Source organism: Stylophora pistillata, chromosome 4, assembly GCF_964205215.1.
Source record: "Stylophora pistillata chromosome 4, jaStyPist1.2, whole genome shotgun sequence".
Taxonomy (NCBI): Eukaryota; Metazoa; Cnidaria; class Anthozoa; order Scleractinia; family Pocilloporidae; genus Stylophora; species Stylophora pistillata.
This window is the reverse complement of record NC_142522.1, coordinates 27,565,952-27,591,926: the sequence shown is the minus strand read 5'-3', so window position 1 is coordinate 27,591,926 and position 25,975 is coordinate 27,565,952. Positions and strand designations below refer to the sequence as shown.

The window sequence follows — 25,975 nt, the reverse complement described above, 5'->3', positions numbered from 1 at the left end:
CGAGTAACATTGGTAACGTTCGACTTAAAAACAATAGTTCAGTTGCTTTTGATGACTTGTGCTCAGGCGAGTCACTACTTTCGAAAACAAACCTTATCAGGACTACTTTCACCTGGACGATCGATATCTTACTTCACGATTGACAACTGAGTGATACCTAGAGTAAAATTTGGTCGAAAACGTATTGATTCTAATAAATATTCATCCTCGGCATTAACTGAATTAAATTGGAAATATAGGAACTTTTGTAAGAAATAGACAACTTTTTTGAGAGACATGTTTCGGCATGCTTATGCCATCTTCAATCAATGAGTAACAGAACTTGAGTAATTATATAGCATACAAGTAGATGAATAAAATATTTACAGTATGATGTAATACAAAAGCGGGTACTAATTGCAACGTGACACCAAACATCAAAGGTGTGAACTAAAACGATAGAAAAGTATTATAATGCTGTAATTGTTTGTTAAGTTCAGGTTTGGTCTTATTTATATAAAAAGCTTCTTTGAGTTTGAAATCAATTGAGTTGTTAGCAGAATTCAGAATACTAAAGCAAGAAAGGGAGTATTTGTTCTTACAAGAAGGAGATGTGTTGAAATGGTTAAAAATATGCGAGTTTTTATCGCTTTCCGTGTGCTCCTTTATCCTAGTCAAATTACCTTCTCTCTTTCCGCTCGCTGCTTTGCAGCTCGTTGGTGGGCGCTTCGCGCTGAATTATCGTACTCCGGGAGAGAGAAGAGAACCTCTGGGACCAGGGTAGTTACTTTGTGCCATCAACTGAGCCTGGTTCCACTTGGAAGCAACATATGTTTAAAAATCTAATGCCTGGTCACGGGTTCTTGCGACAGAGAAACTGATGAAGTCAAAATTTCCTGCTATGTAAACCAATTTAAATTGACTCCTTTTTACAACTAAGAATTATGGCTTTTCATGTTTCAATGAAGAGTTTGTTCAATAGAAATTAAAATGGCGAATCGTCTCGCAAGTCGTTGAAAAGTAGCTTACAGGTTGGAGGAAAGTGAAGGTGAAAACAGCTGTTTGCTGAAAGGTTGCCGGAAAAAGCACAAAGTGCACTCGACAATCCTGCATACCATTGTGGGTAGTTTTCAGACTGCGGTTCCTTGATGACACGGGGAAATCTGAAAACATCACTGCAAGGAAGAGGCTTAGGCATAGCGGCTTTGATGAATCTACTTTATTGGCGAGCTTGGTCTTTAATTCAATGAAGAAAATGAAATCAATGAAAAAAATTGAAAAGCAAGTACTTTTGATTCCTTTTCCGCGATGGTTGTCACTTTGCTGGTTTATATGAAATTGCTTCCTAAATTAGAATTTTCTGGGCGGTCTGTAAAATTTATCAAGTTGCATTTAAAAGAATAGATCACTTGTTACCCTTTGGACCAGGCAGTTGATTTTAAAAAATATCATGGTTTAGTTAATCCTTATTTAGTTGAAGTGGAAGATCTTTTGGGCAGTCACTTGGTGTAATACAGGAGTTTGAAATTCTGGATACTAAAGTAAATTGAAAGAATTTAACGACTAAATCTTAAAACAATTGCATTAATAATTGGATGTGAAACGTCTTTTCTCTCCCATGAGGCTAATCTGATTGAATTCAAAGAATTTATACTAATTTATTTTTCAAATCGCTTCACGAATCAGTCTAGTTTAAAAATTTTTAGCCTAATTGTTATATGTCGCAGCTTTTGAAGGCTAAAATCAAATTAAAAGAGTCGCTCCAGCTTCTTTTTGACGCTATTTTATCAAATCTTTTCGCAAATCTAATAGAAATTTGAACTCTAATTATAAAATTTCTCTGCTACTTATTTCTCAAGAGTTTAGCGAAGTTACTTTAAAAAAGTTGGAGCCTAATTGTAATGTCTTAGCTCTTGTGGCTAAAATCAAATTCAAATAATAAGCTCCAATGTATCATATTTTTTTTTAAATCGAAATTTGGTAACAAACGAGAATTTTTTAACCTCAGGGGAATCTAGCTTAAGGAATGGGATACACTTCTGATGCTTTTGCATCCTGTGTTACATTCAAAATTGGTGGCTCAAAACAAAAAAGATCTATTACTCCGAAAAGGACGTTATGGCAAGCCGAAAGCTTAAAAAATCGATTGTAATTTTTGAGATAAATTTAATATCACTGATTGGACACTCTAGAGCTTTCGTTAGGAACCTCCACACATCATCTCATTCAAAGAATTGAAGTGTAAACAAAAGGTATAGAAATAGACGAGTCAGAATTTAATATGAAGGAAATGAAACTTCCAAGATTGTTCTGATTTTTTTCTCGAAAACGGAAGAGAAATTAGCGATTACTCTTAAATTATTTTTGCGCGAGATATTTTTTATTATTTTTTGTTGGAAAGTTTAAAGGAAGCCTTGTGAAAATTTTGCACCACGGAGAATTTAAATCAAATAAATTGCTTTGTGGACATGAAACTTGTGGTTTATTGAGGATGTATTGCAAGACAATAAAAGATGAGCTTTCGATTTTGGTGTTCGAATCGAACTAAAATAAAATGCGCTAAATCTGTTTTGTAAATCTTGTCTTTCACTTAGATCAAACTCTTTCCAATTTAATTTGTTTGAAGCATCAGGGATATTCAACAGTCAATCTGCAAAAGAAGAAAAATAACGATGAAAACCACAGACCAGAGAAAAAAATATTAACATTGGACAGAATGCAAAAATTTGGGAGTCAATAAGCTACCGTATCCCCCCTCCTCTCCATAAAAAACTGTTTTCAGATGTTTCCCAGTATTTACAAAAGCTGCGTACGTTGTGGTAACAACGTTTTGTCTTCCGCATGTGTATTAAGACAAACATTTGCTTACACAAGACAAATGCGTTTATAATAAATGTTAGTACCACAAGGTAGACAACTTAAAAAAAGTCTTAAGAAAGTTATTTGAAGGACGCCGGTGCGCGGTGAGGGAGGGTGGTTGGAGAAAAAAAAAACTGTCCAACTGGACTTTTGTAATGTCACTGTATTATAAGATTGTAAGAAGAAGATTGTAATATTACTACTGTAATAAACATGTAATTTTGTAGATGTCTATACCACAGTGTAGATGACTTCTTTCAAGAGTCTCGAAAACTGTCTAAAATGGGCGGGTGTAAGAAGGGGACCGCTTTTGGTTTGTTTTCATGGTAAATATCTAATCAGTTGGTTATAAGTCTGGTAACGCATACCATTCAAATTTACTTTTCGTCGCAAGTGCTCAGAATGTTAACAATGATTAGGCTCCAAGATTTTTATTGAATAACGTTAAAAAAATATTTATACGAGTCAACGATAAATTTAGCACAAAATAGGAGAAAGTTTTGAACGTATTCTGTCAATTGGTTTCAGCCTCAACAGCTCAGAATCTGAAAAAATTGGGCTCTAAAATTCTTATTTCTTATTGAATAACTTTTAAAAAGAGTAGTATATCATGCAGTTGATAAAAATACTCTGAAAGAAATTTAAGAGTCAAAAACCATTCAAATCAAATAAAATCATTCTAAAAGTGCTACAGATACCAATGTGATAATCCAAAGGAGGAGAATTCTAAAAGAGCGAGAGATAATAACGCTACAATCCAATAAAACAGACTTCTAATAATCTGCAACATACTAAAATAGCAATCCAGTGAAAGAATCGAAAACGTAACGTAACAATCCAATTAAGAAGAATTTTAAAAGTGCGGGGGAAAGTAACGTAAAAATCCAATGAAGAAAACTGAATTTAAAAACGCGCTCTAGATACTAACGCATTAAGGTGATTCCTCAGAAAAAATTTTTTTTAAACTTTCCTAAATTGTTCCCTTACAATGTCTGTTTAGAAAAACGCAATTAAAAAGATGGGTCACCTTGCTTGTTTAAGAGATATGATGGGCCAAACTTACCCCATTTATGCATCCACTGGCACTAATCACGTTTAATCGGCTCACGGTATATCTTGAAGTTGCTGGAAGCAACGATTTTTGAGGTAACACTCACGATTTTTGAGGTAACACTTTGAGGTAATACTTCGCCCCCTCTTTCTAATAGTTACTCTTAGATAATATTTTAACTTCATTTTATTTTATTTTCTTTTGATTTTATTTACTTATTTATTTATTTATTTTTTTTTATATTTTAATAATAATATATAACATATATTTTTTACAATTTTAAATTGAGTTTAGGAGCGTGCTGATGTTACAGAAGTCGCTCCCTCAATTTTAACACCTAACTTTTATGTTCATTTTACACACTCATTCCCACCCTTGCATACACTTTGTTCCTTTTTTACCCACTGATCACGAGTTTGCTCATCAGTGGAATGGGAACCCATTTTCATGGGATCCCATACATCAACACCAAGGGAAGCCACAAAGGGTTGCTAGTGAAACTACTGGTTAATATATTTAATACTATACAAACTACAACCCTAATCTAGCACTAACCTTAACCCTAAACCTAATCTAACACTAACACTAACCCTAACTAACACTAACCCTAACCCTAATATAATTCTAATTCAACAAACCCTAAGCAAACCCTTGCCTATTACTAACCTTTACTCCACCCAAACCCTAACCCTAACCCAACCCTACTATAACCCTAACCCCAACCCTAACCCTAACCCTTACTAACACTAACCCTAACCCTAATAAATCTCTAACCCTAACTATAATCAAAACTCTAATAAAAAATAAGCAATTTAACCCTAACCCTAAAATACTTCGCCCCCTCTTTCTAATAGTTACTCTTAGATAATATTTTAACTTCATTTTATTTTATTTTATTTTGATTTTATTTACTTATTTATTTATTTATTTTTTTATATTTTAATAATAATATAAAACATATATTTTTTTTTACAATTTTAAATTGAGTTTAGGAGCGTGCTGTTGTTACAGAAGTCGCTCCCTCAATTTTAACACCTAACTTTTATGTTCATTTTACACACTCATTCCCACCCTTGCATACGCTTTGTTCCTTTTTTACCCACTGATCACGAGTTTGCTCATCAGTGGAGTGGGAACCCATTTTCATGGGATCCCATACATCAACACCAAGGGAAGCCACAAAGGTTGCTAGTGAAACTACTGGTTAATATATTTAATACTATACAAACCAACGATTTTTGAGGTAACACTCGAAAAAGAACTTAATGGGTAGTACCTCTCGAGCGTATGGAACAAACTGATGTATCATTTTTGGAAAAATCACGCAATATTCAAACGACATCGACTCAAAACTTTCTTCGAGTCGTTGCTTTTAAGATAACAATTTGCATCCTCCAGTAACGAGCTTCAAGGTGCACGCATTTAGCTATATCTTTCTTACTCTCTGATGATTTTTTTTCCAATTTAAAGGGAGTAATTTTTTCACAAAAATTATGCAAAAAAATTTAGCTCACATTTTGCATTGTAAAACGATAACGTGTACACAAAACGCACGCACGCTTCTTTACTTGATTACATAATTTTTATGCGTGGCACAGGATGCACAGTACAATACTGAAGAATTAATTTAATTTAATGAAAAAGAATTCTGAAAGTGCGCAAGAATCTAACGTAAAAGTCTATGAGAACAATTTGAAAAATGCAACAGATACTAACGTTTCGATCCAATAAAACAGAATTCTAAAAGCGCACAAGATACTATCGCAGCGATTCAATAAAAGAGAATTCTAAAAGTGGGCCGGATAGTAACGTAACCATCCAGTGAAAGAGTGTCCTAAAGTGCGCCAGGTACTAACGTAGCAGTCCAGTGAAAAAAATCCTAAAAGGGCACGAAATGCTAACGAAACAATCACACAAAAGAGAATTCTGAAAGAAAGCGAAACATTAATACGACGATCCAATAAAATGGACTTCTAACAGTGTATAGTACACTTATGTAACAATCCGATAAAAGAAAATTCTCAAATTACACAAGAACCTAATGTAACAATCGATCAAGAAGAATTCTTAAAGTGCAGGGGAATGTAACGTAACAATCCAATGAAAAGAATTATTAAAGTGCACAAGATACTGACGTAACAATCCAATCAAAGAGAATTCTAAAAGTGCGCAAGACACTAACGTAACAATCCAATGAAAGAGAATTTTTAGAGTGCGTGAGATACTTAAATACCAATCCGCACAAAGACAATTCTAAAAGTACGCCAGCTACTACGTAACAACCCAATCAAAGAGAACTATACAGGTGCGCGAGGAGCCAAAACAACAATCCAGTGAAAAAGAATTCTACAAGTGCACAAGATACTAAGTAACAATCCAATGAAAGAGAGTTTTTAGAGTGCGCAAGATACTAAAATACCAATCCGCTCAAAGAAAACTCTAATAATGTGCTAGATGCAAACGTAACAATCCAATCAAAAAGAATTAGAAAAGTGCGCGAGGAGCTAAAATAACAATCCAATGAAATAGAGTTCTAAAAGTGCGCAAGATACTAACGTAACAATCCAATCAAACAGAATTATAAAAGTGCGCCAGATACTGACGTAACAATCCAATCAAAAAGGAAAAAGAAAAGTGCGCAAGATATTAACCTAACAATCCAATTAAAAAGAATTCCAAAAGTGCGCAGGATACTAAGGTAACAATGCAATGAAAGAGAATTCTAAAAGTGCGCAGGGAGCTAACGTAACAATTCATCAATGAAATAGAATTCTAAAAGTGCGCAGGGAGCTAACGTAACAATTCATCAATGAAATAGAATTCTAAAAGTGCGCAGGGAGCTAACGTAACAATTCATCAATGAAATAGAATTCTAAAAGTGCGCGAGATACTAACGTAACAATCCAATGTAAGAGAGTTCTGCAAGTGCGCAAGATACTAACGTAACGATCCAATCAAAGAGAATTCTAAAAGTGCACAAGACATTAAACTAACAATCCATTTAAAGAGAATTCTAAGAGTGCACAGGATATTAAGGTAACAATGCAATGAAGAAGTATTAAAAAAGTGGCCAAGATACTAAGGTAACAATCCAATGAAGGAGTATTCAAAAAGTGCGCAAGTTACTAACATAACAATCCATTTAAAAAGAATTATAAAAGTGCGCAAGATACTAAAGTAACAGTCCAATCCAAGGTAATTCTAAAAGTGCGCAGGATACTAAGGTAACAACGCAATGAAAGAGACTTCTAAAAGTGCGCGAGAAGCTAACGTAACAAGCCAATAAAAAAGAATTCTAAAAGTGCACAAGATACTAACGTAACAACCCGATGAAAGAGAATTCTACAAGTGCGCAAGCTACTAACATAACAATCCAATCAAAGATAATTCTAAAAGTGCCCAAGATACTACCGTAACAAGACACAATGAAACGGAATTCTAAAAGTGCGTTAGATAATAGCGTAACAATCCTATCAAAGATAATTCTAAACGTGAGTAAGATACTAACGTAACAATGCAATAAAACGGAATTCTAAAAGTGCGCAAGATAATAACGTAACAATCCAATAAAAAATCATTCTAAACGTGCGCCAGATACTAACGTAACAATTCAATCCCCTCTATTAACTATGATCCAATGTAGGAATTTTCTAAAAGTGCGCGAGATGCTAACGTGACAATCCAATCAAAGATAATTCTAAACGTGCGCGAGAAGCTAACGTAACAATCTAATGAGGGAGAACTTTTGGAGCACTCGAGATACTAACAAAACAATACAATCAAAGAGAATTCTAAAAGTGCTCAAGATACTAACGTAACAATCCAATCAAAGAGAATTATAAAAATGTGCAAGAAGTCAACGTAACAATCCAATGAAAGGGAATCTCTAGAGTGCGCGAGATATCAACGTAACAATTCAATGAAAGAGAATTTAAAAAGGGTGCGAGATAATAACGCAACAATCCAATGAAATAAAAATCTAAAAGTGCGCCAGATATTAATGTGATATTCTAGTGAAACGGAATTCTAAGTGTGCGAGATATTAGCGTAACCCTCACCATTCACATTTTTCAAAAAAAAAAAAAAACCAGACAAACTCAATATTTAATTGAACTCACAGAATATATCTACTTAAAAAAGGTCAACTGCCAAAGGCCCTGAAATTTAATCTCACTGGCCGTAAATAAAATTACCCGTCAACCGCTAATGGACCCTGCCCCCTCCTCCCCCCCCCCCCCCCCTCAAGTGCTCCTTTTTCGGGGTTAATTTATCTTCTAGAATAAGGATTGCCTTGCAAAAGTAAAGCATCCTGAAAACATTGTAAAACTGCCAAATGAGGCCTTAGGTAGTATTACGTCTATCTGGAGGTTAAAGAAGTAGTAATCTCTGAGTGAAGCCAAGCTAGATTTAGGCAATTATTTTGATGCGAGCAGGAATTCGGATGCAAAATTTGACAAATTCTAGTTCTTGGATGAGCCCCTGAGCAGACACGAAACATGCTTTTACCTTGTAAAATGTCTGCTTTTTGCCAGTAGGTAGTCTATTTAAAAAGATGTAGGAAAAGTTGGATGATCGATATCATTCTTCAGTTACTCTCTAATCTTAGATGGAACTTAAAGATAAAGTGATAGGCTGGGTAGTTCTTCGATACTGGTGAAAATTAGTCATGGAAGAACCAATTCATCAAACGAACCCTGCTGGTGAAAAAACTGCGGAAAGCTACTTCAATCAGAAAGAGTTCCAGACAAGAAGAATTTTACCACAATTGGCAGCAATGTCGCGATCTGATTGGCCAATTTTCCATTGCGATATGAGTACAGACATCGCTACTCGCGCGAACGTGTCACGCAATGTCTCTACTAGCTTTCAGAATGGTTTTATTTGACGTCGATATTGTGGTAAAAAGCAAATTGACAGTGGTTTAGCATGGTCTATGCTCTTACAACGATATTCGCCATCACAATGGTTTAGAGTGTTTTGCAAAGTCACTCGGCTGCGCCGGTTTCGCTATAGATCCAGGTTAAATCGTTTAACCCAGACGAATGGGCCTTATAACTAATTTGAGATAAATTTCAATTATCTAACCTTGTTAGAAGTTGTTGTATATTTCTTTCCTTTCTTGAATTTCTTGATCTCAAGGTGTTCTCATTTGTTATCTTGGTACTGTCCTATGGAGGAAAAAAAGAAATAAATATATTATGAATGCGTACATACCTAAGTGCTTTTCCTTCTAAAGATAACAAAGAGGAAAACCCGGATCGAAAACGTCTTGTAAACCCACCACATTTTCCGCTTACAAGTTAAATGTTCTTATATACTTTTGAACAAAGGCATTTAGAAATTTTATTGTAATAACTAATATTCCAGGACAAAAAGTTTAATTAATTGGGAGTAACCTAGCTAACTTTGACTACTGGCCATTTAGCTTAGAATTACATAGGTATTTGACAAGCCTACTATTGTCATTATAATTTTAGATCAATGTTTGTCACCAAGAGATATGGAGCAATAGAGTTGCTTCATTTCAAGTTAAGTTTGTTCTAATTCACCAAATTTAAAGGCTTCGATGAGATCTAAAAACCAACCTCATTGGATGTTATCCTTACATAAAGTGCGATCTCTCGCTTTGCCGCTACAGGGTTCTGTCCTCGTGTACCGGTTCACAAGAGCCAATACAAAAGACCAAACAATACACAATAGCTAACCGATAACTCCTAAACAAAGAAAGAACAATGGTAATTCCCTTGTGAACCGGTACACCAGGACAGAACCAGCTACAGCCATGTTTAAGAAGAACTGTCATGGCGGCTGCTGCTGAGAACTTGTCCTTCACTGTACGTGCTATGCATTTGCATTACGCTTTTCCTTGTTAAATTTGACTCTGTAAATTAATTTCATAAGGGCCACAAAAAGACTTTGGAAAGCTCTGCAGGAAGATGAACACTGCGTTTCTATCCAAATGTATCTTTCAACGAGTTATTCGCCGATGAAAGGTCATGCCAACTGAAAAGCAATAATCCTTGATATGGTATCTGAGCGACGTACTTGAACCAACATGAGAAACACTCGTCGATCGGGACAGAACAGACAATATCTAAGGTAAAAGGGTCAAAGTGCCGTGTTCCTTGATTCCATAGACGCTCAAACTTCTTGTAGTTTGTAAGCTCTTCCACGTGCAAGACTGAGCTCAAATATGTATATTAAATTTGAAAATCATTTGTGATTCAAATGAGCCTTTCCGACCTCAAAAGGCGGGTTCAAAGTAATCAACACCGAGTTCACCAGTCTGATCAGTTCAATCACAAAATGAATTAGGATGCCTGCTTTAAATAGATTTTGAACTTACAGAAGTTCAATCGGGAGCCACAAATAGTGTTGTAGTTATTAAAATGTCAACTCGAGCTTAAACGAACTAAAACCTAAAATTTTTTGTCTGGTCAACATTTATTAGTCATTGCAAAAGCATATATACCGAGGTCATATGCTTCTGGCCATTACCTAATGATTAATCAGAACTCCACGGTCTATCGATCTCCTTTTCTTATCCACTGGCATTTTGCGTCAACAAGATGGCGCTGTTTTTCAATCTACATCAGTTTGCGAGGAAAAACGTTACAGACGAAGGTTCTGTCCTGGTGTACCGGTTCACAAGGGAATTACCATTGTTCTTTCTTTGTTTAGGAGTCATTGATTAGCTGTTGTGTATTGTTCGGTCTTTTGTATCGGCTCTCGTGAACCGGTACACGAGGACAGAACCCAGACGAAGGAGCTGTTTGATTAGGCCAATTTCGACGTAATAAAGGCGCCTGTATGATTTTAACATATGTACTTACATAAAAGCAATATCTTCAGGCCTTCCTCTTGTAACTTTAATCACTGTAAACACAATGAAGTGTCTTCATTGGAGCCACTTGTTGATGTTGGTAGATAAGCTACAGTCAGTCCTAAAGGCAATCAATTGTTTTTTTTTGCAAGAATTGTATTTTCTATGTCATAACATTTGGTGTCTGTTTGTCGGTTACTTTCCATTCAAAAAATTCCGAGATATTTCAATCATTTTTACTGAGGTTTTCCGAACTCCAAAGCTGCCTTTTCAATTACGCTGGCAAGTTTCTTTTCAGTTTGATTAAAACGGAAGCCTCTGTCACACCTTGTCGTCCCTCCTTTTGTGATGTATACGTGGTGTTGATTGTATCATGGAACGTAAGAAAGACTGCATGCTTCACCTATAGATGTGATAGAGTTCATGGCGTTACAATACAAAGTTACATGTGTTATAAAACAAATATAAGGTTGTATATTTGCATATCAAGAGAGCTTGAAAGCCACATGATACATTTCTAGAAAAGCATAGCTGGTCCAGTGGGGTAGAATGCATGTGTGATGTCCATATTATTTCGACAGTCTTTTTTATCCATTATTATATGGTATGTCACAGTTGTGAAGGAATCCGCGAACTGGAAATGATCCACAACACAAAGAGAAGTACATCATGCATGTAGATACAATCTTGTAAATGTAATGATAACAATACGCAGTTATAGTCAATGAATAATCAATAGCGTACAATTAACACATCATTTACAGTGGGTCACTTTTTTTGCCTTGTATTTCATTTGGTATCCAGCTGATGACACAGAAGAAATGTGACTCCAACCATTTAGTTAAATGGACTGTCGGACATTTGGTGTGCCAGATAGACCTATTTGAAGACTGAGTCAATAGCTTGGTCAAGCAACACTTCAAGTAAGGTGTCTTTCAATGTGAGATGCTGTTGTGAGCCAGTACTTTGATCAGCAGTGAAATAGTTGGTTCCTTGACCTTACTCTTGCCCATCAAACATCAAGTATTGACTAACTAGTTTGTAAGAGTAGGGGAATTCACTTGCAGATCAATTTGGCCCCACATCACTATATATGGAAACAAACATCTTTTTCATAAAAGGATCCAATACATATATGGACATTTGACTGTAACTACATGTACCTCACACCTGAAATGAAAAAAAAGACTGAACCCCTGAGGAAATAGATCATTTTCTTTTCTGTTTTGCTGTTGTTGTTTTTTTTAAGATAAGAGCCTTAGAGAATTTTTAATCACTTGGTTCCCCATGCTCTAATCTACATTATTATTTTGGTGAATGAAGAAAGCCATCCTAAATACATGTAATAATTACCTCCATAAAAGGGTTGCAATCTGTGACATATTCACTAAAATTTTCTTTAGATAACTGCAACTTATCATCAACAAGAGTGAAAAGGTACACCACGAGTAGATATTATTGAAGATGGGTGCCCCGGGAAATGCGAAGTAACTGTAAGAACTTTCTTTGGAGAGCGATAAAAAGGCAATTTTTTAATGCTAGATCTATTGAGAAGTACATTTAGAACATTTAGAGCCTCATTTACAAAACTAGTGGAGGTTCCCTTTCAAAACTGAGGGAATTCAAAGTGATGTTAAAAAAAAGTGAGACTGTTTTGGGTGTTAAACGTAAACTGAACACACATTAGTTGATGGATTGGTCCTGCAGTAAAACTAAAGAAAGCGTTGAAACGTGACCTGTCATCCTAAGTTTAAGAATAGATCAATTATACTAGATTATTGTAAAGCAGAAATATGATCCTTGTAACATGCAAAAATTTGCAAAGTGTAATCTCAACAGACCAGGATTTACGTCGGTAACTAGGGTAGAACGAAACATTATGCTCACGTTCGAATTAAGGTGTTTACTAGAAAGGAAACCACGCGCCTTCCCTCACATATTTGATCACGTGAAAACTAGCCACCAATACGTATATAAGCACTTTGATTTAGTAAATAAAAGTAGTTGTAATCAGGACTAGAGTGTTTGCGAGTCTCTCTTCGTTGAGGACCCAAAAACCGGCCAAGGCTAGAGTAAAATAAGCAGTCGGCACTTATCTGTTGGTCACGAAACCTTCCGACCTGTTGTAACAGTCCTCTTATGCCACATGGCCACCATACTGCTAAGAATGTCGGGATCATGGGTAATAGATTACTTTCACTTAATATTTGGATTCTCATGATAGGAAAGGCTGAGAAAAAGAAATAAAAAATAAAATAATACCTGCTCTGGTATACTCTACAAAATTCTACTAAATGTCTACTAGAAAACAGATTTACAGGTATGCTGTTTTTAGGTGGAGGAGGCAGGAAACTACCAATAATTAATGAAAATCAAATAGGATACCGGCCTATAGGCCATAGGCATTAGATGACAGGATGAAGGAAATTGTTCTTGAGAGACCCAAAGTTACCAGGAGGAAAATACAGGCACCCTATACATGAGTATCCAACTACATGTACAATGCTGCTTCTTTGGTGGGAGTAATCCATTCTCCCTCCACTTGTGAATTGGTTCTCGCTTACTGTAATTCTTATGGAGGACCCCTCTTATAATTTTCAAGACAACCTGTCGATAAAGTTAGTTAAACAAAGTGTGATAGTAAATAATGATTAGTTACCGGAGGAATGAAAACCTGAGAAGGGTTTGGGTTGGGTCATGTTATAAATCCGTTTCAATTCAAACCTCCCTTGCCTTTTCAATCATCCGTCCCCATTGAACCATTTAGCATTTTACTCCATTTTACTATCTGAATACGTGGAACAGGCTAAGGACAACTTATCCAGCCCATTTAGAAGGTTTAATAGGAGGTTTAACAGGCCTTATGCATTTTTACATCAGTATACCTAGTTTCACCTCCAAGCCCCCCTTTTATAAGGTGTGGACTTGTGAGTTTTAAATGAAAATGTGTTTCCACAACGCTGAAATCAGAAGAATACCCACACAAAAACAACAAGAAAGCGGCAACGATTCATCAACATTTAAGTGCATAGAGGCTTAGGTGTTATGAAGTTGTCGCGCATAAGATATATTGGAAGGACTTCTGTATAGCTTCATATATATTTCACTATGCACACAGTACTAGATAAAATAATTAAAACAATGGAAAAACAATGATTGTCTTCGGGACTCTGGCTTTGTATTAGAATATTATGGGATTATGCAGAAATTAAAACCATAAAAAAAAAAAACGCATTTCACATTTTCTGTTCAAAACCACTATTGCACATGACGGTGTACAGAGGATGATTCTAATTGCGTTTTTCTAGTTTGACACTTATGTATCGAGAACATCAATATAATTATTTACAAACTTGCAGGAATGTAAGAATAAGGGAGCCGAAATAACCCGAAAACATCATAACAAATTACAAACAGTTTGAAAGTTTTCCTAACCTTCAACACGCTGCTCATGTTGATTTACGGTCACTTCGTTCCATGGCCATATCTTTCCAAGTCAGTTCACTGCATCTAAAGATCACTTCGTTCCACAACGTTAACGAAAGTGACTATGGAACGAAGTGACCGGACACCCACCCTCTTATTTACTCGTATATCATAGGCTGGTGGGTCTCCATTTGTTTCGCACCGCGGGGTAGCGTGCTACTGTAGTAGAAGATACACCAAGAAAAATAGCGTCCACGGGATCTACCAGTTGTTTTGAACTAGTTTTAATGCGTAATTCCACACAGGCTAGTTAGTCAACTCAAAGCAAACGAATACACGTGAGTTGACTAGGCACTATTCTTTCAAAAATCACAATTCTTTAGGAAAAGATAGTCGATTAAAAACTTCCTCTATGTAGTTTAGATATACTTACAATTCTGTAAGGCATAATCCCGTTTCAGACAGGCTATTTTCTATTTGTAGAGGCACGATCACACTGCTTCAATAACAGAATTCTCTACTTTTTGATTTCCGATTGATTTCCCCCCGATCACGTAGCTAAAAGGCTCGCTCTCATCTCATTGGCCCAGCGCTAATGTGGTTAAAGGATTATATTCGATGACAAAGGAAAACAGACGCGCGTGTGCTGTCTTAGCCACAAGTATCTAAAATTAAGCATTTGTCAACGGCGTGCAAAACACCATTTCTGAATTTTGTAGCCTCTCGAGACACTTTCCATATAAAAATTCCTCAAAAGGGAGGAAAAGATTGTACTTTCTGAAGCCAAATAATTCCAAACGTACCTTTCTTGATCATTTTTTCCGTCAAACCGCTATATTGGATTCTTCTCGGTAAAACCTCACAGCCACACAGTTAGAATGAGTGTAAACAAGATGATGATGATCTTTTAATTCCATACTCTCGCAGCTAAGGCTGAATTACAGTATGGGTCAGTATTACATAGGTACAACATTAAATATACATCTTATTGATAACGAACAGTAACAAAATTATTAAGTCTGTCTGTGGCCCCCCTAAACCGATCTACTCGAGCATTTCCGGCACGCAAAGAATAACCACGATGGACCTCTGTGGCTCGAGGAAGGATGAAACTTATAATTATGTTCAGTCCTCCTTGCCCCAGCTATGAACCTGGAACACAGTTCAGCTCTGCGAGCCACGAGGGGTTACAGTAGAGCCTCACTAAGGCCAGATCCATATTCAAGATGGGGGAAGATTACCCTAAGTGCTTTCCGCCGGTACTGACTCGACGAGCTCATTAAGGTACTCAGGAAGATATTCCCAAACAGGCGCCGCGTACTCCAAGACCGACCGTATTAGGGAGCAATAAATAAGTACTAAATCAGTCTAGGGGACTCCTGCCTTTCCAAGCACTCTAAGAACGTAAAGGCGCTTGTTCACCTTCTGCACAATGTATTCAATGTGGTTCTTCCAGGAGAGATCTGAGGAAATATGGACACCGAGTAACTTGTAACTATCTACCTGACTGATACTAGTACTCCCAAGAACTAAGCCTTGAGGAGAGGCAGGCAGGTAATGAAGAAAGTTTACTTGGAGCCCTTTACATTTCTTGGGGTTTAAGCGCATTCCCCGTAGTGAGGCAAAATCGCTAATCTAGTTAACAATAAATTGTCTGGGGGAGCATCTAGGAATTATTTAAAAAACTGTGGTGTCATCAACATACTTTAGTCGATTTGGCCAACTAGACACTAGGCGATTAACGAGAACAGCAAATAGTAGCGGGGAAGATTTTGTGCCCTGAGGGATACCCCCATTGCGTACGATAACATTTGACTAGACATTCCCAATTTTGACACGCTAAGGCCTATTAGAAAGAAAGGATCAAAGGAAGGAAGGAAGGAAGGAAGGAAGGGAAGGAAGGAAGAGCTGACTAATTATGCAAAATCGTTCTCCTTCAACAGACCTATACACTATGAGGCGCCATCTTTTTTTCTTTTTTATAGGGTCGAAAAAGTGTTGTGAGCTTGCAAGGAATTGTTAATGCACAGGCGTCTCAAGCTCATGTCTCGAAGAAAAGCGAAAGATTGGAGGTCTGTCTGAGGATGGGGTCTTGGACTCTTTTTCAGACCATCCCTATGGCATTTCCTTTGTTATAAGTAATTATTTTATTTTGCTAATTTCCATTAAATCATAATGAATAAATAATAAATGAAATTAAATGCGTCACGCATTGTGTTGAGAATTTGAATGCGTTATAACAGGAATAACAATGATCGCAAAGCAAGCCCAAAACGGCAGAAATCGCCAAAAACACAACGGACACACAAGGAGTGAGTAGTTTTTATTAATTTTACGTGTAAAAGATTAATATTTCGGAAAATTAAGTGTTGTAAATGAACCATATTTCGTTCCCCGTACTATTCCTTATAACGCACTCAAATTCTCAACGGTTCCACGCGTAACCTAACACCGCGTCACACAACGTCTGACGCTTTCATGAAATAATAGAGAGATTTAGCAACGCGTTTATTTGAAATGGCAAACGCCAGCTAGCCCTTTCACGTTTCACGTTAAATAGCATAAACTTTGCTGCATTAGCTAGGCGTGAGTTCACGCCATGGTGGATTTCAAGGCGCCCCTGTCTGACTTACAAGGAATAGCTTTGGTGCCCTTTTCCGGCAATTAGCTTCCTGCGAGAGAAAAAGTAAAAAAAATCTTAGGCACACGGCAAACGCGAAACAAGTTTCTTTCACGTAGAAACGGCAAAGCACAACCGGCAAACGTGAAAAAATGGCGGGAAAAACAGGGTCACGTGGTCACTCTTGCCGTTCATGTTTCACGTACCCGTGGTGCTAAATCTCTCTAATCTTACGCTTTTCCTCGACACGCGTGCTTAGGACGCCCATGATTAATGTATTAAAATGGCTGCAATTCTTTACTCAGTACATATCTGACTAAAAAAATCTCGTGCAGGACATTACATTTTGGTCAATATTCCCTTGTATTTGCTTCTTTTTGATTCCTCTGAACCCCTTTTCCATAGTCTCCATAACCTGACATGTTCACTTTATAGTTCTTTAACTCATTATTGATGTTCTTTCCTAAATTTCGTATTTCTTGTACCTCAGCTGATGGTAAATTCCACAGGAGATTGACCCTAAACGAGAACCAGGAAGGACAAAAAAGGTAGAAGAGGGATATAAGCTTTCTCCATTAACATCTCCACTATTTGGCGGATTCACATTATTTTAGTAAAGTCCAATAAGAATGTAACGAGCCGAACACCTTTTATCACGGCGAATTCACGATAAAAGAACGTGTTTCTTACTAAAAATCAATGACAGCTTGTTTAAAGCATTTTGCAATGTCAAAGTGGACTAATGTGATGATTGGTTTTTGCGCACAGCTGAACTCTCGCGGAAGGCACAACAACAATGGGGGAAACTAGCTTAGTAGGGGGAACTCAGCAGTAGGAACGGAAATTCGTCTCAATTTCTCGGTACACAGCGATCTGCTTCAAGCGAGCTTTTACGGATGTCAAGGATGAGACAGCTTTTTGGTTCCACAGTAGTTTATTATTAGTTCAAATGAATAAAGGGCGAAAGTTTCCAAAGAAACTGTGGTGCTGCGTCGGTGGGGATAACAAGGTGGTAAAATTGAAGAACAGCTCCCAAAAATATCTGTCTAGCGTTAGCCCTTCGTCAGAGCGAATGGAGGAATTGTAGGTCGTGTGTGGGTTTGTATGCAGAAAGTGGAGCTACGCTATTGGTGGGAACATGGTGAGGAAAAAAACACGAATAAATTAGTATACCTATGGGATTAAGATGCCGATTTGAAAGATAAACTTTTGTTCAAGAGTTTTGCGGCTTTCCGAGCTAACTAAATGTATGAAAAGGCCGCAGATCGCCATATGCTGCTTAGAATGATTTGGTAGATTAAAGTGTATGGCGACTGATTTCGATGCGTCCTTGTCATTCCTTTTCACGTCGCGAAGGTGTTCTCGGAATCGGTCACCTAGTCGTCTTCCTGTTTCGCCGAAGTATATCTTTTTGCAGTAAGTGCAAGTTATACAATAGATGACGTTGGCGGAGGTGCACGTGAAGTGATCAGTGATCTTAATGGATCGTTTGGGTTCCGATATTTTCTTAGCGTTGTGAATGAAAGGACAAGTTTTGCATCGTGCGCGAAAGCATTTAAAAGTACCGGGTTAGTCATTAGTTTGGAATGAACTTCTGACCAAAAAATTGCCTATGTTTTTGTCGCGTTTGAATGAAATGAGTGGAGGTTGCGAAAAGATAGTACCAGTCTCCTGATCGTTTTGAAGTGATTTAAAGTTTTGAAGAATAATGGATTTAACTGAGTGGTTGTGTGGGTGAAATGTGGGAGTGAATGGAATGCGGTCGGAATTTTCCTTCTGGAACGTTTGTAGAGCTGACCGTCGATCAATAAGTTGGGCGCGGTGGTGACCCGCTTGAACGACAGAAACAGGGTAGCCACGTTTTTCGAAAAACTGTCACATTGATTCTGATTTGTGGAAAAAATCAGAGTCATCACTACATAAACGACGAAGTCTTAGAAACTGAGAAAAGGGAATAGAATTCTTGAGATGAGATGGATGCGAAGATGAATACAACAAGTAGCTATGTGAGTCTGTAGGTTTGTAATACACTCTAGTGCATAAACCGTTGCCTTCTATTGAGACTCTGATGTCTAAAAAGGATAAAAATTTGTGGGAAATTTCCCAGGCATATTTTAGAGCCTGGTGAAAAGAATTGACTGCGGTTATGAATTGAGTTAGCTCCTCTCTGGTAGAGGAGGTAGCACCGATACAGTCGTCAATGTAGTGACCGTAGAGTTCAGGTTTGGACCCGCTGTATTGGCTGAAAAATTGGTGTTCGACAAAACCTACAAAAAGATTGGTATATCTGAGTCCCATTTTGGTACCCGTGGCTGCGCCATTGGTTCGTACATGTTTGAAAAAGTTGTCCCCGAATGAAAAACAATTTTTTTTTTTGAAACACTACTTCAGCTAAGCAAAGTAGTGTTTCAGATTTAGGTTCCTTAACAGTGCGTTGATCAAAAAAAAAAATGTTTGAGGGCCAGAAGACCTTCGCTATTAGAAATGACAGTATAAAGAGATGTCATGTCCATAGTGAAAGGAAGTTTATCTTGGCCAAGGAAATTAAAGTTGCGAAAAATTTGAAGAGCGTGCTGGCTGTCTTTGATATATGATGGTAAAGTTTTGACGATGGGAGCCATAATTTTGTCTAAATAGCTAGAAATAAGTTCGGTAGGGCAACTGCAAGTCGAGAGACAATGGGACCACCTGGGTTGTTAGGTTTGTGAATTTTAGGTAAAAAGTAAATACAAGAAGTTGTAGGAGTGGTTATGAGGAGCTTTTCTGCAGTGGCCGGCAATTCTTGTTTAGCTATGAGTTCGTTAATCGTATTTTTGACGGTGTTTTGATTAATGGAAGTGAGAACTTTGTCAACCTTTTGATAAAAAGAGGTGTCAGAAAGTTGCCGCAAAGCTTCTTTTTGGTAGAGTTCTGTCCGCCAAACAACTACTGCGACGCCTTTATCGGCCGCTTTGATAACAATGTCTGCGTGTTTTAGACTTTTTAGTGCCGACCACTCTTCTGAGGAAAGATTAAAAAATTTAGTACCACGATTGAAATTAAGTTTGTTAATATCGTGGCGACATTTTTTGATGAAAAAATCTAATGATGCGAATTGGCCCTCTGGGGGAGTCCATTTAGACTTTCGAATCTGAAGTATTTCGAAAGTGTCTTTGTTCAAGTGTTAGAATCATTTTCTTTGTCATGAAAAAAGGCTTTTAATTAGCTTTTAATTTTACCACATCTTGTTTAACTGAGAATTCGTCCTTTGTTTTAGAAATGAGAACAAAATTTAAGCCCTTACTGAGGACGCATTTTTTCTGAATCGGAAAGTGAAAGATTTTCTGGAATGGTAACTACAGTTTTGAGGTTTTCTGGTAATGAGGGGTTAGTAATTTGGGGACTGATAAGTTGGTCAAGTTTTAGGGCTTTAATTTGGTTCAAATGATGGAAAAGTTTGCAATTATTTTCCTGCCAAAATGTTTTTGACACAAAAAATTTAAGCCCTTACGAATTTTTCTGAATCGGAATGGCTCTGATGGTGATTCTTATAATGTTGCGTGAAAAAGAATTTTAGCTATTTACCAAAAACGTAATCACCTCACCGAACAAATTTCACATTGGCGCTCAGAACTTTCCAAAATCTGTCCAGCAGTTTTAGGACAATCTATCCGCGCCAAACTTCAGGAAACCAATTCCAAACTTGCTAAATGTGAAAACAATTTCTAGCCTGAATGGTCCAGATCAGAGGTGGAAGTGGTTAACAATCAAGCAAGAGTATCAGCACTTGAAGATCGTGAACTTACGTGACACCGACACAGGTCCAGTGTAATTCACAATTGGAACTAACAACTCTGAATTGACTCTACCAAAACAAATTGTGAAACCCTCTGGTCAACCGGAAGTTGACAGAGTACCTTATTATATCAGTGCAGTTGAGATCCTACTTGGATGGGCGGAGACTAACTGGTTACCCGTTGAGCGAAGAGTAGCCTCTCCATACAATGGGTTCAAGGTGTATGAAAGAAGTTCAGTTGAAGATGAGGAGCTGAAGCAGCTGGTCGTGGTTCAGTCAGAGATAGAAACGTTAGTGTGGTGAAGCAAGCAGATCCAACCCGTTCGATTGAGGACAAGCGAGCATTGTCTCTAGTGGAAAAGACAACCTTTAAGAATGCGAGTTAAGATGCGTATGTGTTAGGCCTACTTTGGAGAGAAGAGGAACCGTCTCTACGCAACAATTACGAAATGGCAAAGAAGAGACTGCAATCCTCAGAGAAGTTTGAGAGCTGCCCCGAGGTCAGAGAAAGATATGCAAAGTCAATCCAGGATACATTGAGAAAGGCTATGTGAAGAAACTGAGTGAAGAGGAAGCACAGTGCGATAGTAAAGTGACTTGGTACTTACCACACAGATTTATCATTAACCCCTAGAAACCTGATCGTCTCAGAAGAGTATACGATGCATCAGCAAAATTCATGGGACAAAGTTTGAACGATAAGATGTACACAGAACCAGATCTTCTCTCCTCTCTGTTTGGAGTCTCAGGTTTTGCGCAGGAAGAATTGAAATGGCTGCTGATGTGAAAGAAATGTACCACATGCTTCGCCTCCCTGACCATGATAAGCCGGCGATGAGATTCTTATGGAGGGACTCTCTGAGAGAAGAACCGAGTGTGTATCAGTTCGAGAGAACAGTGTTTGGAGAAGTGTCTGCACCATCCAGAGCGAACTGAATGGTATGAAGTACGAGTGGGATGATGAGTTGAAAGAAGCTGACCTTTGAGAGTGACGTGAATGGTACAGGGAAGCAGAGAAGCTTGACGAAGTGAGAATTCCAAGAACTTTACTTCAAGAACAGAAACCAATCCGAGAAACAGCAATTCGTGTATTTTATGACGCCAGCCAGGATGCCTATGGCGCGTGTGCGTACCTAAGACGTGCGTTGACAGATGACACAATAGAGTGTAGTCTTATTGCGGGAAAAGGCCGTGCTGCCCCTTTAAAGTTACGGTCTGTCTGCGGGCTGGAGCTCATGGGAGCTCTAGTAGCTGTGCGATTAGCTGAAACACCGGTGAAAGAAATGACCGCAAAAATAGAGCAGATAGTCTTCTGGAGTGACTCCTCCACAGTCTCGCATTGGATCCGCCAGATAAGTTCCACTTATAAAGCATTCGTCGGCAACCGGGTGTCTGAGATTCACACAATTATGAGCAATCTGAAGGCCATACCGGGGGCGGGCACAGTGTGTTGGAGATATGTGCAGACAGAGGCTAATCCTGCGGATGACATAACCCATGGACTAAGTCCTACAGAACTCTGCAAGGGCTTTCGCTACAATAGTGGACCCAAGTTCCTGTATGAATCAGCAGAACTATAGAGAATAAAGTCAAAGCACTCTCCGAGACAGATGAAGTGAGTGAAAAGAAGAAAGGAAGATGGGCTGGAGCAACTCAGGAAAATGAGGTCCTGTTAGGATGGAAACATTCGTCACTGACCAAACTAAGAAGAGTTACAGCTTATGTGATGCGATTCGCGAACAATGCAAGAATTAAGAAGAAAGTGCGTCTAGTGGGAGCACCTACGTAGAGTGAACTGAGAGCTGCTCAGATTTATCTAGTGAACAGGGGGAAATTTGAGTCATTCAGCCAAGAGATACAGTGTCTAGAGATAGGCGGGGAGATCCACAAGAAATGTAGAATTAAATCTCTTGATCCACAGAGAGAAGATGGTTTCTTAGTTGTTGGTGAAAGACTGCAGGAAGCACAATACGAAGACATACCTAGACCATACAAGACACTACATCCCAAAATAATTGACTCACGCCATGAGCTTGCACAGCTGATCGTGGAGGAAATACATCGTATCTATCACCACCCGCCAACTGGGCACTTGCATAATCAAATAAGGCAGGAGTATTGGATCATCCATGGTCGTCATCCACCACACAGTAATCTCGTGCAGGGGAAATTAACGTCTCTCCTGCAGGAGACGGGACCTCCATTTACTCTTCCCTATCCGAGAAGACTAGAATATCTAACCATTTCTTGATGTTATAGAAAGGTAGCATATTCTTCTCAATTATTTTAAGATCTTGAGTGTTGGTCCGGCCGGGGCTCGAACCCTCGACCTCCCGAACAACAGTCCAGCGCTCTATCCATTGAGCTAACCGGGAGGCGGTGTGAGCTAACCGGCGGTTAGATTGGCAATCACTTTTCAATAGCTCCCCCTCTATACCCTGTATACCCTGTTGGCGACGATTTATCTCCCTTCTACTCACCATGAAAACCATGTGATACCCCCCAAATCCTCCAACCTTCCCTTCCACAGGCGATAAACGATAACTGGTCCCTTAGTCGATAAAGGAACACTGAGATAATAGGAACCTTAAGCAAACTACGACGGCGACGGCAACAGTGACGAGGGAAAACAAAAGAACCAGTGGTCAGAACGAAAGCTAAGCATGTGCATTTTCAGACTTTGTACATTTCTTAGCCGCCCTCTACTAAACAACATCGTGAAAGCACCGAAATTTGCTGAAAACAGAAACCCCGACGGCAAACTGTTAAGTTTGAGTTTACGTTAAAGTTTCATTTCAAAGGTAACGCTGCTTATATTCGTTATCTTAAGGTTACCTCTCACCTTCGTGGGTGTCCTTCGGGAAAAAATTCGTACGCGCGCTGGTTTCAGGAAAACCCTAACAAACTATATATCAAAAGAAACCTTAATAAACGCAGTTTACGATAAAAATACAATTTAGACGATTTTTTGTATTAAGGGAGTGTCAGGGGCCGGTAAGGCGTGAAACGACCGAGGATCCTTCCATTGAATTTATCAGGTATGGGATCCCGCAGCACGAGCAAAATGGCTGTACAGTCTTAGTCACAAGGCATCAATGAACCAAAGTGCGTCAGGCTTTCCCGATATTCTGATTGGTTGTCTAGATATCTGCATCTCAGGCGGTGTGCGCACTCTGTTTGCGTTGCATCATGGTCGTAAAACAATTGAGTCATTTACATCTTGACTCGTTGGAGTGAACTTCTTTGGTAGCAGCGAAATAGCGTCAATATACGTGGATTGTAATGGAGATTCACTCTCTGTTGCCGTTCATTCGAAAGTTAAAAAGTCTGATGGGCCTACGCGACTCCCGTCATTCCTCCGTGACGAATTAGTTCTTAGGAAGCAACTGACGTTATTAAGAAAGAAAGATTCGAAACTGCAATCTGCCTAAGAATCTCGACGCAAATGGCAACAGTTACACTCACAATCGATGGCAGGATGAATAATTTCACAGTCAAAAAATATATTTCTGGACGCAAGTTATTTAACAGGGAATTGAGTCTTGACATGCATATACATATTAAAGAGACAGAGACCTTGTAACACACAAGCATTTCCCACCAAGCGTAAATATGGGATTTGTAAATGGAGAAGCCCCACGCCCCCTAAGAACGAATTTTTCTTGCTCTACGTTTAGTAAAAAAGTACAGAGTTTTAAAATACCCTTCAAGAATAGAGGAAACCTAGATGAGGGTTTTGAGAAACGTATCTCTGGAGTTATTTCTGCAGGAGAGAAGTAGACTTTAAAACATGGAAAATAGCGCGCGCATTGTAACACAATCTCATCCGGCTTTGCCAAACCTCAAGAACATACAGATGGGGAAATGACACCTCAAAGCTGACCCTTACTATCACATTGCAAAGGAAAGTCATCAAGAGCTAAACTTTGAGGGTAGAAGATTCAAATGCGCTAGCGAATGGTAGGAGACACTGGCCTATCAACACTTTTTAACGGTCGACTGCCTTTTGCTTTCCGGCTTTCCGGCGTGTAGCCTCACGCAAGGTAGAGGTTTTCATGGATCAAGTGACTCCTTTCATTGCTCTAATTTAACTGTCCTTAATTCAATTATCAAGATAGAAGATTTAACACACAAAACTCGCGATTAGTTAATTTTCCTTCACTTAGGAAAGTAGATTTACAACTCAATTGAGTACGTATAAAAAATGTCCTTGCAGTAGTAACCCTATGTAACGCAACACAACAAGGGGCCTTTCCGCTTCGTAAAAGCGTCTCAAACACTACTTACAATGCATAAAACATTTGTACTGTCGGGGTGCATTTTAGTGCGTTTGGTCAGAACTGTTGAAGAAGGATCAAAGGGGTCATACAAATCTCTGAAATGCTTGAACCTACGATGTGCAACGAATCTGACCTTCTCGAAAACTGGTCTCAAATTACTTGCTAAAAAAACAGTGCTTGCGTTTGTCCTTGAGAACGATAGAATTCGCGACAGATACGCGCAAAAAATACTTCTACACATTCAGAATATATAAAATTATATTCACCTATAGTGAAAGGAAAAAGAAACGACCTAACTTTTGCGGAGTTTTCAGTCAAAATCTGCCCATTTTTGACGCTTTTACCGCCAATTTGAAAATAACGCTAACACAATGCAATGCAATCAGAGTGCGTACACCGCCTGTCCGCATCTAAAGTTAGAGTAGCGTAGAATATGCGAAACATGTTGCGTAAATTGACATCACGTGAAAATTCATTTCAAATATCAAAATTTCCTAACACACTTTCGTTTGTCATTATCCCTGGAATGTTTCGGCGAAATTTCACGAAATCGAATGTGAGATTTTAGCTCCTAAAGGTTGTAAACAACTAGCGCTACACCAGGAGATTATCTCGCCTCCTAAAACCGCGAACCAAAGGGAAGACGGGACCTCCTGGCGTCAATGACAATAAATCAAGAGTATCGCATGGCAGTCACGTTTTTTATCTCGCTCTGTTGAACGTTGAGTAGTGGGCTAAGTTGGCAAAGGAAAAATCCGCGGTAAAAAAGGTAAAGTTGGAGAAACTGCTGAATAGTAAAACAGTTAGTCGAAAGACAGCTTAATAAGGAATACCCTTATCGCTGAAATGAGTTCCCTCGGGTAGGTTTATTCATGATTTCATACGATGATAATAATAATAATAATAATAATAATAATAATAATAGTTTATTAAACTCTCTTGCACTAACTTACTGAATTAACGAGTTATGATACAATGAAAACTTAATAAAAACCACTAGGTACATTTATGTACACATTAAGTACAAGTTATATACACCACACGGTACATACATCACATTTGTTAAAAATACTTAAAAGTTAAAAAGTCTTCGGTGAGCTTCGTTCTACAGGTAGTAACGTTTCTGTAAAGATACAACTAGTCTGATTTGTGCCTAAGATTA

General features: G+C 38.2%; 1 protein-coding gene, 1 long non-coding RNA gene and 1 pseudogene across 2 annotated transcripts in view; all 3 read right to left on the bottom strand.

Annotated features, from left to right (window-relative positions):
• Positions 1 to 236: 236 nt before the first annotated feature.
• LOC148733149 (uncharacterized) lies at positions 237 to 10,091 on the bottom strand. The gene is made up of 3 exons (XR_016000625.1): positions 9,475 to 10,091; positions 8,975 to 9,057; positions 237 to 2,629 (listed from the first exon to the last, which is right to left on the bottom strand). It is a non-coding gene; the product is annotated as an uncharacterized LOC148733149 (long non-coding RNA).
• Positions 10,092 to 15,036: 4,945 nt separating this feature from the next.
• LOC148733147 (uncharacterized) overlaps positions 15,037 to 25,975 on the bottom strand; it is a 56,590-nt gene continuing 45,651 nt past the window's right edge. The window contains exon 13 of the mRNA XM_088756519.1: positions 15,037 to 17,277. Within this exon, the coding sequence (XP_088612645.1) occupies positions 17,222 to 17,277 (56 nt within the window). The 3' untranslated portion in view covers positions 15,037 to 17,221. The remainder of the gene's footprint in view (positions 17,278 to 25,975) is intronic.
• LOC148733148 (uncharacterized) lies at positions 17,751 to 19,756 on the bottom strand (annotated as a pseudogene).